This window comes from Magallana gigas, chromosome 5 (assembly GCF_963853765.1).
Source record: "Magallana gigas chromosome 5, xbMagGiga1.1, whole genome shotgun sequence".
NCBI classification, from domain to species: Eukaryota; Metazoa; Mollusca; class Bivalvia; order Ostreida; family Ostreidae; genus Magallana; species Magallana gigas.
Genome location: NC_088857.1, coordinates 27,356,957 through 27,369,588, shown reverse-complemented (window position 1 = coordinate 27,369,588; position 12,632 = coordinate 27,356,957). Strand labels below are relative to the sequence as shown.

At 31.9% G+C, this 12,632-nt stretch overlaps 1 protein-coding gene and 1 long non-coding RNA gene across 2 annotated transcripts; one reads left to right on the top strand and one right to left on the bottom strand.

Annotated features, from left to right (window-relative positions):
* Window positions 1-2,692: 2,692 nt before the first annotated feature.
* LOC105326344 (uncharacterized) lies at window positions 2,693-5,665 on the bottom strand. The gene is made up of 3 exons (XR_899856.4): window positions 5,598-5,665; window positions 3,469-3,619; window positions 2,693-3,172 (listed from the first exon to the last, which is right to left on the bottom strand). It is a non-coding gene; the product is annotated as an uncharacterized lncRNA (long non-coding RNA).
* Window positions 5,666-5,826: 161 nt separating this feature from the next.
* On the top strand, window positions 5,827-10,904 carry LOC105326343 (transcription initiation factor TFIID subunit 11). The gene is made up of 9 exons (XM_034455232.2): window positions 5,827-5,988; window positions 6,484-6,648; window positions 6,829-6,899; window positions 7,551-7,620; window positions 7,957-8,098; window positions 8,536-8,593; window positions 8,694-8,765; window positions 9,314-9,470; window positions 10,569-10,904. The coding sequence occupies exons 1-9, from the start codon at window positions 5,906-5,908 to the stop codon at window positions 10,630-10,632; spliced, it is 882 nt and encodes a 293-aa protein (XP_034311123.2). The 5' UTR covers window positions 5,827-5,905; the 3' UTR covers window positions 10,633-10,904.
* Window positions 10,905-12,632: the final 1,728 nt, after the last annotated feature.

The window sequence follows — 12,632 nt, the reverse complement described above, 5'->3', positions numbered from 1 at the left end:
TCTTTTTAACAAAAATATATATTTAATTTTGTCAATTACTAATATTTTCACTAGATTTGTTTTTGTTTTTGTTTTTTTTTTTTTTTATAATATATTGATACATGGGAATTTGCAATCGGTTCATTAGTGAGGTTATCTTGTTTAACTTTTTTAAGAAGCAAAAACTGAGGCATGTTATTTAACCTCTGATTGTTCTAGCTGCATCATGTCTAATATTCCAACACTGTAATTCAAGTAATCTCTTGTCTCACAGTGTGCTTTATCTGCTATAGAAAAGATTGTGTGTACATATCATTGTTAAATTTTTACATACAAGAAAATCATGAAAAGTGTAATTCTGAAAGGCAGGCTTATCCCCTCATCCATTAAAAGCCAAGGAGGAACCTTGTATTGTCATTTTGTGATCTGATTTCTTTCATATGAAGATGTAGAGTAATGTATGGTATACATATTTTGTGTGAATGTTTACTTTCTTACGAGTGAGAATGTTCTTGTTTTATTAAAGTTGTTATGAAGTTGTTGTAATTATATAAATTATAACATTATTGTGTTCAAAACATGACCTAAAAATCTAAATAACAACTCTGAATATAAGTATTTGTTGTTTTGTTATTGGAATGATTTGTCCATATTGCTCCAAAATTTTAATTCTTTTAAAGATTTGCATACAAGCCCAAATTTCTCCTACTTAGAGATACAGAATTCTAGCATTGATTCTACTTGAAAATGACAGCAAGAAAGGTTCAATTTAAGGGGGAAAATCAACTTTTAAGAATTAAAATGCTATATCCATTGTGCTGCAGAGATAGACAATCAAATTTTGCGATATGAACAGCAACACAATGGCTTTAAATTACCATGCAATGAACCTTCATTAAAAGTAAATCAAAGAGTCATGCACAAGTTGTCGAGAACCCACAATACCAAAGAGACACATGACAAGACTTATTTTCCTTTGATCAGTAAGTTGAACTACATTAGGGTTTGGAAGACATACAGTAGTATTTATTTGCATGTATATATTATAAACAGAAGTTTATAACAGGATAGGAATTATGACGACCAGACTGGGATTTGAACCTGGGCCCCCTAAATCTCTAGTTAGGTGCTTGACGACTTAGCTAATTGGTGCAGGTGATCAAGCTGTCCTGTCACAGGTGAATGCTAAAATGTTTTGACTGGATATATGGTAAAGTTTCACATTGAGAGAATTGAAAATATATTATAAACTGAAGGCATCAAAAGCAAAGATTGCTTTCCTCCAAAATCAATATAATGAATACACAGCCAAAATGTAGTACGTAATATAGAATTATTTTTTTTTAATTGCTCTGATTGTAAATGTTTTAATCAAAATTATGATAACTTGCATCAACAAATTGCATGGCTATTCGATATCATTTTGATGCCAAAAATGTCTTTGAAAGAAATCGGACAAATTTGTCAATTAATCCCATGAAAACTTGATTAAGCATGAAATGGTTAGCTAAATATAATTTTGTAAGGAAAATTCACACGACCATTGATTCAGATCATTTGTATTTTCTCACTGCACTCAAAGGACTATATATGATATGGGCTTAAAATGGCCCCCTAAAATGAACATCATTTTTCTGTAATTCTTTGTAAACATATACAAGTAAAGTTATTTTATAATTTTCCTTTGCCCACAATTTAAAATTTGCCATCACAAAGCTAAACTTTTCCCGCAGATTTCCATTTTTAGCATAAAACAGCTTGTTTTAAACAGTTTTTCTTTCAGAATACAATGAGCGCATGCTTGAAGAAACAAAATATTTTTATCAAAGGTTTATCTTTCCAAGACTAATAACGAACAAAAAAAAAAAAGAGTAAAAAAAATGTCAACTTTAGAATGAAATTGATTAAATTATAACAAGAGAAGTTTGTGAAACTCTTATGCCCCCCCCCCCCCCCCCCAAAAAAAAAAAACGTTTAAGATGAAAATGAACCAATATTAAACAAGAGCTAGAAATTATTATCATGATAAATTTTATACCAAATTTAATTTCATTATGTGCAACCTCTGTGAAAAAAATGAATGGAAACTGCAAATAAGTGGAATTTTTCTAAGTCCAAGGGGCATAACTCTGTCAAAAATTGCTCGAATGTAAACAAAATCAAACTCGACCTAGAAATTATTATGGTAAATCTGTATACCAAAATTCATCTCAATATGTGCAATCTCTGCGAAGAAAATGAATGGAAACTGCTAATAAGTGGAATTTTTCTAAGTCCAAGAGACATAACTCTTTTGAAAATTGCTTGATCGTATCCAAAATCACACGTGACCTAGATATTATTATGATAAATCTGTATACCAAATTTCATTTCAATATGTGCAACCTCTGTGAAGAAAATGAATAGAAACTGCAAATAAGTAGAATTTTTCCTAGTCCAGGGGGCATAACTCTTGTCAAAAATTGCTTCTTCGAAGGGAGGCATAAAAATTGAATAACTTGTGACGTCATAAACTGCCAGCGAGTGCAAACAATTTAAATAAATAAATAAATATATATGTTATATCAACTCTTCAAAAATATAAGATAACAATTTAATGTACACTGTACCTGAAACACTTTAGAAAAGGGCAAATTATGACCGATGTCATATATAGTTCTTTATGGAAAGCAATAGACTGATCACACAAGCAATACAAAACATATAAAGAGAATGGGTCTTTTAGAAACTTTATTTCCAATCCATGAGTTGTGTAAAAATATGTGTCCTGTAAAATCATTTTGATACCATGTCCAATCCTAATTTCACACTACCTTGTAAAAGTACATTCTTCATCGTACCATACATCAAATTTTTTAATCCCCCCTGAAGAGGGAATTTCACTCCCCAATCGTCAATGATAAATTTGGATATTTTATAACAACAGGTCACAAAAACTCGCATAAAAATTTGTACAATACATTCTGAATGAGAGGACCAGAGTCTGTGATTACTTACAGACTAGCACACCATTGTACAACATCGCTCACTATCTTCACCCATACAAGCTTTCACATTTACAAAATATGTACATCCACTAGAGATCACTATGTTGTCTGAAATCCAAGTCTCTCTTTTTCTGCCTTTTCTTGTAGTTCAGCCATCCTCTCTGCTTCTTTCCTCTTGTGTTCCTCAAGAAATTTGGGTTTATCGACTGAAATAAAAAATATCCATTAATCCTCTAATAAGTTTACCATTTTCAAATAGTCTTCGAGAGGTCAAAATTCAAACATTTTTATGATTTTAATAAAAATTACCAGAGTCATAAAATGATAAGAGACTGATATAAATTTAGTCTACCAGAGATTTTTAGAATTGATCATTTTAAGTTACCCGGCCTGTGAACCACTTAAGTATAGTAAATTTAATTTGTCTTTCATATTAACTATGAGCCCCCAAAAACTTGATGGGGTGGGATTGTGTTGGTTGACAATATTTCGATGGGCTTACCTTTAACATATCCGACCACCTGCACAATGAAAAGCCCCGTCAAGAGAAAATATGATACGTGCAAGGCCTTCACTGATGATTGAAACAACACATCATATATCCGATGTCTTGTCCATTTCTTTGGAGGTCCTATTCTCTTCATTCTGATTTCCTGTTGAAAATGTGGAGACTTTTTTTAAAGTACATGTATGATTTTTATAATAATAAAGTGATTATAACAATTCATTGAGTAGTTCAAAAGAAAATGTTGATGAATTGTCATGATATTTAACTGTTTCATGATTTCTCTATAAACTTTCATATACATGTATTAATGTTTTCCTGACTAACATATTTCTTGTGACAAAACTGTGGCATTACACATTACTAGCATTACTTTGAAAATATGTAATGCATTGCAACGCATTACCATTACATTTAGCAATACCCCAAGCCTGTTCCTTTCTATATAAAAACACTGTAATACATTGTAGTTCATTCCCACCACTTCTGTCACTTTTAAATTTAAAGGGGCATGGTCACAATTTTGGTCAAATTTTTATACTTTTAGTGTTTTATTTATTAATGCTTTAGCATTTTGTTAGTGAGGCATTTCTAATAGTCAACCAAAATTGCAGTGTCAGTCATTCAGTTATAGAATACCGGTATGTACTTTTTCACTAACAAACTCAGGTTTAAGTGAAATATGCTTATAAATTTATATGATTTATCAGAGACATAAATAACATGTCTCTGGATTTAGAACACTATTAATTAAAGATTTACCTGATCCCATCACTGCATAGTTAACAAAGTACATGTTATGCAAAGTGTTATGTGTGCGCTAATAGTGAAGTTTTCCAGATGCCTCAAACGGACACAACTGTGATCGGCCAAAACCAATGACAAAAACCTAGCTGCTGTCACCAGAGACATAAATAACAGAGATTGGCAACTCCGCCACTAGTGTGTTTTGTTGTTGAAAAATGTTACGGGACTAACCTTACTTTGAGAACTACATATTAGTAAACTGAGATTAAAAAAATTGAAATTATATTGGCCAGTCATAAAACTTCGGCAAAATCTCAGACGACGGGTGGCCAACTGCCTCCTAAAACTCCTCTTTTAATATTGTTTATAAGACATAAACTCATGGAAATATAATATTTTGAATGTTTTGATAATGGGTTTTAGCTGTTTATAGATATTCCTTGATATAATTGTTTATTAGAAAGATATACTGATTTAAACTGGGAATACTTTACAATAGGGACCACAAGATTTCGATCAGTTGCCAATCTCTGTTATTTATGTCTCTGCATGCTGTCACACAACACTCCATTGCAAGGGCTCGATCGGATGTGCAACAACTTTTGTGCTTGTGCAATAGCATGTTGTGTAACATCTGTATCATTGCATTTTCAACACCATCATGATATAACATAAAACAAATCGCAGGCCTGTGCTAAATCAATTATTAAATTAGTCAACATGTCAACTCCTATAGTAAGCTTAAAGAATCTTCCCTAGTTCATGTACATGAAACCGATGGTAAAGATTTGCAATTTTTTTCTTTGAATTATGATTTTTAAAAAAACAGCTTATCATATCACAAGTATATTGTACATGTACTACAATCCTATCAATTTCAAAGACGCATATGCAAACATTTACAATGTTTTCATGGCTTAAAATTAATATGTAATTTCAAAGGAGTAAAAATGCTCCTTAAAAGAACAGTGTAGTTAAAAAAAAAAAACCTGATAAATCCAGAGACATTTTGTATAAGTCTCTGATAAATCATATACGTTATATTTATAAACGTATTTCACTTCACCACTTCAAGCTCAGTTGGTAAGTGATAAAGTACATACTCTATAAAATAGCAATAATTATTCTCTTGTTGCAAAGGCAAATAATTTACCCAAAACTGTGAATTTCAATAATTCCACACAAAACGGTAAATCCATAGGTTATAAAATGACCCAGATCGAATTATCTCTGTTTTGTCATATTTCTATTTCGTAACATTGATTTTTTCCAATGAAGCGTGTTATACTTTGAATATTATACTATGTTAATGTCCAAAATCCAAAAACTTATATATTATTCTGAAATTAAATGATAAAATAAATTATAAAACCACATACGTGACTTTGTATTCCTTTCGGCGCATGTATGCAAAACAACTGCGTTATTTAGTAAAACCCAAATCATTAAAAACATAAATAATTTTAAAAAAATACATATTAATGCGATTTTGTAGTGTAATGTTAATATTTTTTTTGATACAAGAATTTTTTAAATATTTCTTTTTTTTAAGTTCTCATTGAAATATATTTATATTTTTATTAATTTTTTTTTATGATTTCAGGATTTTAGCAGCACCTTATCACAACTAACGTAAACAACATGGACGCCACCGCAAATAAATTAGGCTAGAGAAACAAATTTAAACATGAGTAGACCAGATAGAATTAAAGACCCTCTTCCCATTTTGGGAGAAGATGGCACAGTCTTTCAGTACGGTGATTATAAAAGGTAATTCTGAACAACTATTTTATTGAATGGTGAAGATAAAAAAAAATAAACCTATAATTTTAAGGAGTTGTTCGTATACAAATGTGTTTGTTCCGTATAAAAGTGGATACATGTATTATGATATGCATTGAATGTTCGTTGTCTGCTCCCTAGAGCATAAACTGAAAACAGACTTAAGCCCAAATTTTGAATCGATATAATTATTAAAATACTTTCAATAACTTAAGTAAATTAAGATAGATCAATTTTAACTAAAAAAACCAAAACAAAACAAAGCAGGGACTTATAATATTAGCCAAGAATAAATTTAAAGTATTTGCTAAAATAAATACTTAGGCTTGGAGAGATTGCAATATTGTTGGATTTACATTATTATATAGGACAGCTCCAAAACTCTAAAGATGTAAGATCCATACAAATTGCTGTATAAAACCAATCTTTTTGACAAAAATTGTCAAATAAAATACATGTTATAATTGATGAATATCTTTACAGAATGCCGCCCCAGAATCAAAGCAGTTCTCAGAGCAGAAGGACCCCAACCCCTACCAAACAGGTTAGTTTACGGTCAGTCAGCAGAAGAGAGGAGGATTCACAAGGATATGAAGAAACTATAGACATGGAGGAATTGAGGCAGTCACTGAGTCGAGAAAATTCAAGGTGAATATGCATTTATGGATTAATAATTGTCTGTATATCTGTGCAAAAAGAACAAGCAAATTGCCAGAATTATAAAGGTAATTTCAGCTCTGCATAATTCAGCAGGTAAATGAATTACAGGTACATAAACTTATACTCATATATTTTTTCCTTTTCTATATTTTAACATTCTTTTTGTAGAGTATTTGAACCTCAAGTAGAAAAAGAAAATATTCAAGGAGCAAATTCAAAAGTATCAAGAAAGGGTCACAGTATGTTTTATTTTCATACAAGTTTTAAAACTACTACTGAAGTTTTATCATTAGTTGAATTATTTTCTGTTTTGTGTATACTATATGATACATGTATTGATTTTTGATATAAAAGCATTTCAAAAAGTTGTTTGCCCAGCTGAGTAGTAATGGAATAAAAAAAGGAAAGTGGAGAATTTTTAAAAAATTTTGATCAGCAATATTTAGGGTTATATTCAAGGATGTAAAATCATTGATCTTTTCTGATATTACTGAATTCATTCTTGTTACGAGAAACTAATTGTCGTTACCTGCATATATTAAAAACATAAATTCCAGATTCATGAATTATTTTAATATTTGAGGAGTGGACATCAATTGCTAAGGTGGAATGCTACACCCAAATTAAGTTTATGGCTCATCAAAATATCATTTCTCATACACGATTTTGTTGTTCAAAGAAGGATACATACTTATTTCATTATACTATATCAATCCATAAAATAAAATTTTGGTGTAGCATATTCCACTTTTAAATTATTTAAAAAAAAATAATACATGCATCTTGATGTTGATTTGTATTTTTCCAAATGATACATTGAATTATGAAAAATTGTATGTTTTAATACTCTTGAATTCAATCAGAAATAAGCATAATGTCCATTCTTGTAGGTTATAGTAATAATGATGGGAACAAGAAGCCTCCTTTCGTTGTGTCCTCCAATGCATCAATACCCCCGCCGTAAGTTTTCAAAGTAATTGTATCATTATTGATCCTCTAAATCAAGGGTGCGAGCATGGCATGTACAACTGTAAACAGTTTCTGTGAATGTAAATCAACAATTTTTAAATGATTAAGACTTTCTGTGCATTTAAATGTACAGTTGAACTTCGATATCTCAAACACTGATATCTCAAATACAATGGATATGTCGAAGTGATTTGTAAGTCGCAATCACTTATTTTTTAAGTATTTCACCCTTGATATCTCCAATACTTGGATATCTCAAGTATTTAAACAGTCCCACTTAGTTCGAGATAATGAAGTCTGACTGTATCTGTTATTTGAAACCATTAGGAAGCCTGTGAAAGCTCTTCCCAAACCCAAAGAGAAACCACCCCCTGAGGGCGCCACTGGTGGGGAGGAGTCTGAGGACAGCAGTGATAGTGACAGTGAGGAGGAGGAGGAACGGAGGGCTCCAAGTCAGCTCCTCATGGAGGTACAGAAAACAGAATAGGAATATTGAATGAAAGCAATGCATATACAGGTCAGATCAGTACAATGGCTCCAAAATGGAGGCACATTATACAGTACAGCAATAGTACATATACTCATATAGGATAAATAAATACAAAGGCTACATGGCAGCTTGTTATAGAAATACAATACACAAACAAACTGTACAGAAACCAATACAGTCATGTATAGTTCAGTGATGAGGAAAGGAAATTTAACTTCAAGTTGATTTCTAGCTGTTGGAACTTGCCAACAGTTCCTAGTGGAACCTTTAGTTTCTTCCTAATTCTCGACAAAGAATGTGACAAGAAAAAATAATACTGACAGAGACAAAAATTAAAACGTGTGTGCATGAATTGTGAGATGGAAGAATGTATATATGGTATAAAGATATACATTCTTTTCTTTTACGTGTTTCAGTTTCTAGAATGTTTAATGAAGAAGGAATACGTTGTAGCTGCCAAGTTGTGTAAAATGAGTGAGTAAAAAAAAAAATAATGAATAATTTTGAAATAAGTAATTCTCTATATTTAGAATCACAGTTGTTTACTTTAATTTACCGTATTTTTACATTATAGTTTTGATATATGAGCCCAGTCATCCTACAGCCCTACAGTTCCAGCCAGTTCTAGAGGAAAAAATTCTAATAGGTAATATCATGATACATGTACGAAAAGCTTTTGTGGGCACTGGGCAGAAAATTAATGTGATGAAGGTTATTAAGTTTGGAAGACTGAACATTCCGAATGACAGTTTACAGCAAGATGTTATGCACACAATGCATTATTTTATCTGTGAACTGGTTTGTAATCGTGTGGTATAATCCAGCTAATAAGTTGTAGTCACTTTTGGAATCCATGAGAAGAATTTTAAGAGCTTTATATAAAAATATTGGAAAACACACAAATTTAAAAGCTAAAATACACAAATGGAATTTTTATTTACTAAACAATAGTTTACTGCTTTACAAATTATATCTTTTATAAAGTTTCAGGTAAAATTAATGGGTAATTTGTTAAGCCTCCTTAAACAGTAAATAAATGGAACCATTTTAACAAGAGCTTAGACTTTGGGTAGTTGTGTCAAACAGCAATGGTGTATGTTTCGCTTGACACCAGGGTAGAAACAGATAGTTACATCCTACTGAAAGTCCAAGGCCTTGTTAAAATGGTTCTAATATGAGATTAATCTTTTTCAGAACAAGAGAAAGAAAATGAATCAGGGAGTGATGAATCAGGAGATGAAGACGATGAATCAGATGATAGTGGTGAAGATTCGGATGATGAAAGCGAAGATTCAGATAGTGAGGAGGGGGAAGAAAATGATGATCGAGAAAATGAAGAGGATAGAAATAGGTAAAACTTATTGTCTCTCTTTTAATTTTTTTTTTGCTTTTATGGTAATGAAAGATTTGTTTATATTCATATAGAATCCAAACTGTTTAGGTTTTTTCTCTCTCATAGCTCATTTTGGGATAAATCGCTTGTATATGAATGAATAAGAGATTTGTGAAATTTTGTAGGTATGTAGGGTTCAATGTAAAATGTGCACATTACTAGGGAATTCCGATTCTGTTATTTTTCTTAGAATTTCGGAACTATTGGCCACATACTAAATATAGTGATGAACAGTTTGTCAAGGCAACTCCTCTTAAACTGCTGCATAGAATTCCTTGAATTGTAGGGATTTTTTTTTAGCTCACCTAAGCCAAAGACTCAAGTGAGCTTTTCTGATCAAGAATTTCTGTTATCTGACGTTGGCATAATTGGCGTTTTAAACTTTTCACATTTTCATCTTCTTCACCTAAACCACTGGGCTGATTTCAACTCAACTTAAAACAAAGCATCACTTGGTGAAGGGGATTTAAGTTGATTCAAATTTAGGGTCAGGCCCTCTGTAAAGGGGAGATAGTTTAGAATTATTGAAAGTTGGTTCAAATTCTGGTCCCCAGGGGTAGGGTGGGGCCACAATTGGGGAGGGGGTGTTAAATTTTTACATGGAGATCTTTAAAAATGAAAGTGGGCCACAATGGGGGGGGGGGGGGATTTTAGGGAATAGAGAAAAATGTAAAGCAACAAAAGGGGCTGGTAATTTGTCGTGTAATTTGATGTGTACGCGGTAAGATCTTCTGTATTTAATTGTCAAGATTTTTTTAATTTGATACATGTACTATAATGCTCATCTAATCACAGTCAAGGCTATTGTTGCTCAGGTGAGCAATGTGGCCCCTGGGCCTTTTATTTAAAATTCATGAACTGATAAATAAGTTTTAATTCTGAACTGGAAAAAAAACTATATTTGACTTCAAATTGATTTACCATTTAAAGTTATTATGAGCCCTTTCCAATCCAAATGATTTTTTCAAGTATTGATTTTAACAAGATCCAGTAAATATTTATTTTACATTTTATTGCCAGTGCTCAACATTTGTACATTTCAATCTTCTTTTTCAGTGCCGATGAGTTCTTTGATGATTTTAAACAAGATTCAGGTATTGCATCAGCATCATCAGACTGATACTGGGAACAATGGGACCATCATGTGACTTATTTGGAGAGGCGGCTATGTGTTACATATTGATGGGAGATCACAAGATTTCATAAAGTAAAAATGGATTAGTGGGCTTGCCTTTGCTGGAAAAAGATTGTGCCAAATATTTTTTTTTCAGTATTTCCCTCAAATGTAAAATGGTTATGGAAAAGTGACACTTTATTGATATTATAGAAATCAATAAACATTTTGTAATATTCCGTCCAATTGTATCCAAAAAATTGCCTTTTTTCATTGTAATTTATTGTTTCATTTTGAATAAATCCTGTTTAAATAATTTTTTTCTTAATTTGGCGGGATAAGCAATGGAATATTGATGAAAAAATATAAAGATCCCTTTATCTTGTTTGTAAAACCTTAATACCTAAAGTATTAAAAATTCTGAAACAAGAAACAGGGCCATCATTTAAAATGTCTTTGTTTCCCTTAAATCGACGGGCGTCTGTAAAGTGCGAAACGAAATCGAAATGAATCGTAACCGAACAAAACGAAACGAAACCAATCGAAACCAAACGAAACCAAACGAAACCAAACCAAAAATCGAAACGAAACGGAATTAAACAAAACTAAAAACCAATTTTGACAACATAAAGGTGAAACATATTTATTTGAAATAAAATTTTTAACCATAAATTCATGTACAATGTATAACAACCTGTATGTGTCAAATTTTCATAACGCGCTAGCGCGCGTTATTCAATTTGTATGCACACACCGATGCAGTTATGAGACTATATCTTTCAAAAAATAATGATTCAATGCTTAAATAGAAACAGCCCGACTGAAATCTACACGCCCTATTTATCGATTGGTCGAAATCTACAGCGGCCGAAAGTGACAGGACTGAAATTGACACGCCCTGTTTATCGATTGGTCTGAACCTACAGCGACCTTAGTAAAATCCCGGACTGCACGAAATAATCATGACGATGCCAGACTCAAAGTCTCACAGGATACGATTTGGCTGTTTCTTTTAGCTAAAGTACTTTTGTAATTAACAGTAATTTAGTGAATTTTACTAACTTTTCATAATAATTTTATTAATTAGTTAAAGAAAGTTGTTAATATAAACAATAAAATGCTTTCTTTGATGATTCATGTGGGTTATGAAGGTAGCGATCATTGCATGTCTCCTTCAGAATCATCATCATATCTCTCTCTCTCTCTCTCTCTCTCTTTTTTTTTCTCTCTCCCAAACTTGCGTATATATACTTTGCTATGTGATGTCGCTGATAAGTTTTAAGGCATCTCTCTCTCTCTCTCTCTCTCTCTCTCTCTCTCTCTCTCTCTCTCTCTCTCTCTCTCTCTCTCTCTAAACGTCTGAATATCATTTAATGAAACAAATTAGAAACATTAAAAGGTATAGAAATGTATATCAGTTGGAATCATTTTAACAAGAGCTTCGACTTTGGGTAGGGTGTCAGACAGCAATGTGACGTAGGTCTGTCATTGTCATTGAAGGCCACTCATCCATTGCTCTTTAAAATCAACAGGATTTGTCTGGCTTTTGAGCAAAGATTACGCGATCGATGTAAATTTCACTTGAAACCAGCGTCATTTTTTAACTTTTTTGACGCAACAAATAGATAGTTACGTCCTATTGAAAGTCCAAGGCCATGTTAAAATGGTTTTATTTACATCATTATATATTTATTGCAAATTTCGGATAATCGGCCTAGAAATTTACAGCGGCAATCTGAAACATACAGGTAGTTATATTTCATGGTTCAAAAATTTATTTCAATGAATTTATTTTCACTTTTATGTAGTCAAAATTGATATTAGTTTTGTTTAAATTCCGTCTCGTTTCGTTTCGATTTTTGGTTTCGTTTCGTTTCGATTGGTTTCGTTTCGCACTTTACAGACGCCCTAAATTGGCCTGAAATTTTGAAGTTGGGTAGGTATAAGTACTAGTAGCTAGATAAATATATTTTTTTCCTGCCAGGGTATACATCATATACTTAAAT

Coding starts and splice junctions, on each gene's coding strand:
- LOC105326343 (XM_034455232.2), top strand. CDS start 5,906: ATGAGTAGACCAGATAGAATTAAAGACCCTCTTCCCATTTTGGGAGAA. Junction 8,099..8,535: donor CAAGTCAGCTCCTCATGGAG/GTACAGAAAACA, acceptor TACGTGTTTCAG/TTTCTAGAATGTTTAATGAA. Junction 8,594..8,693: donor TGCCAAGTTGTGTAAAATGA/GTGAGTAAAAAA, acceptor TTTACATTATAG/TTTTGATATATGAGCCCAGT.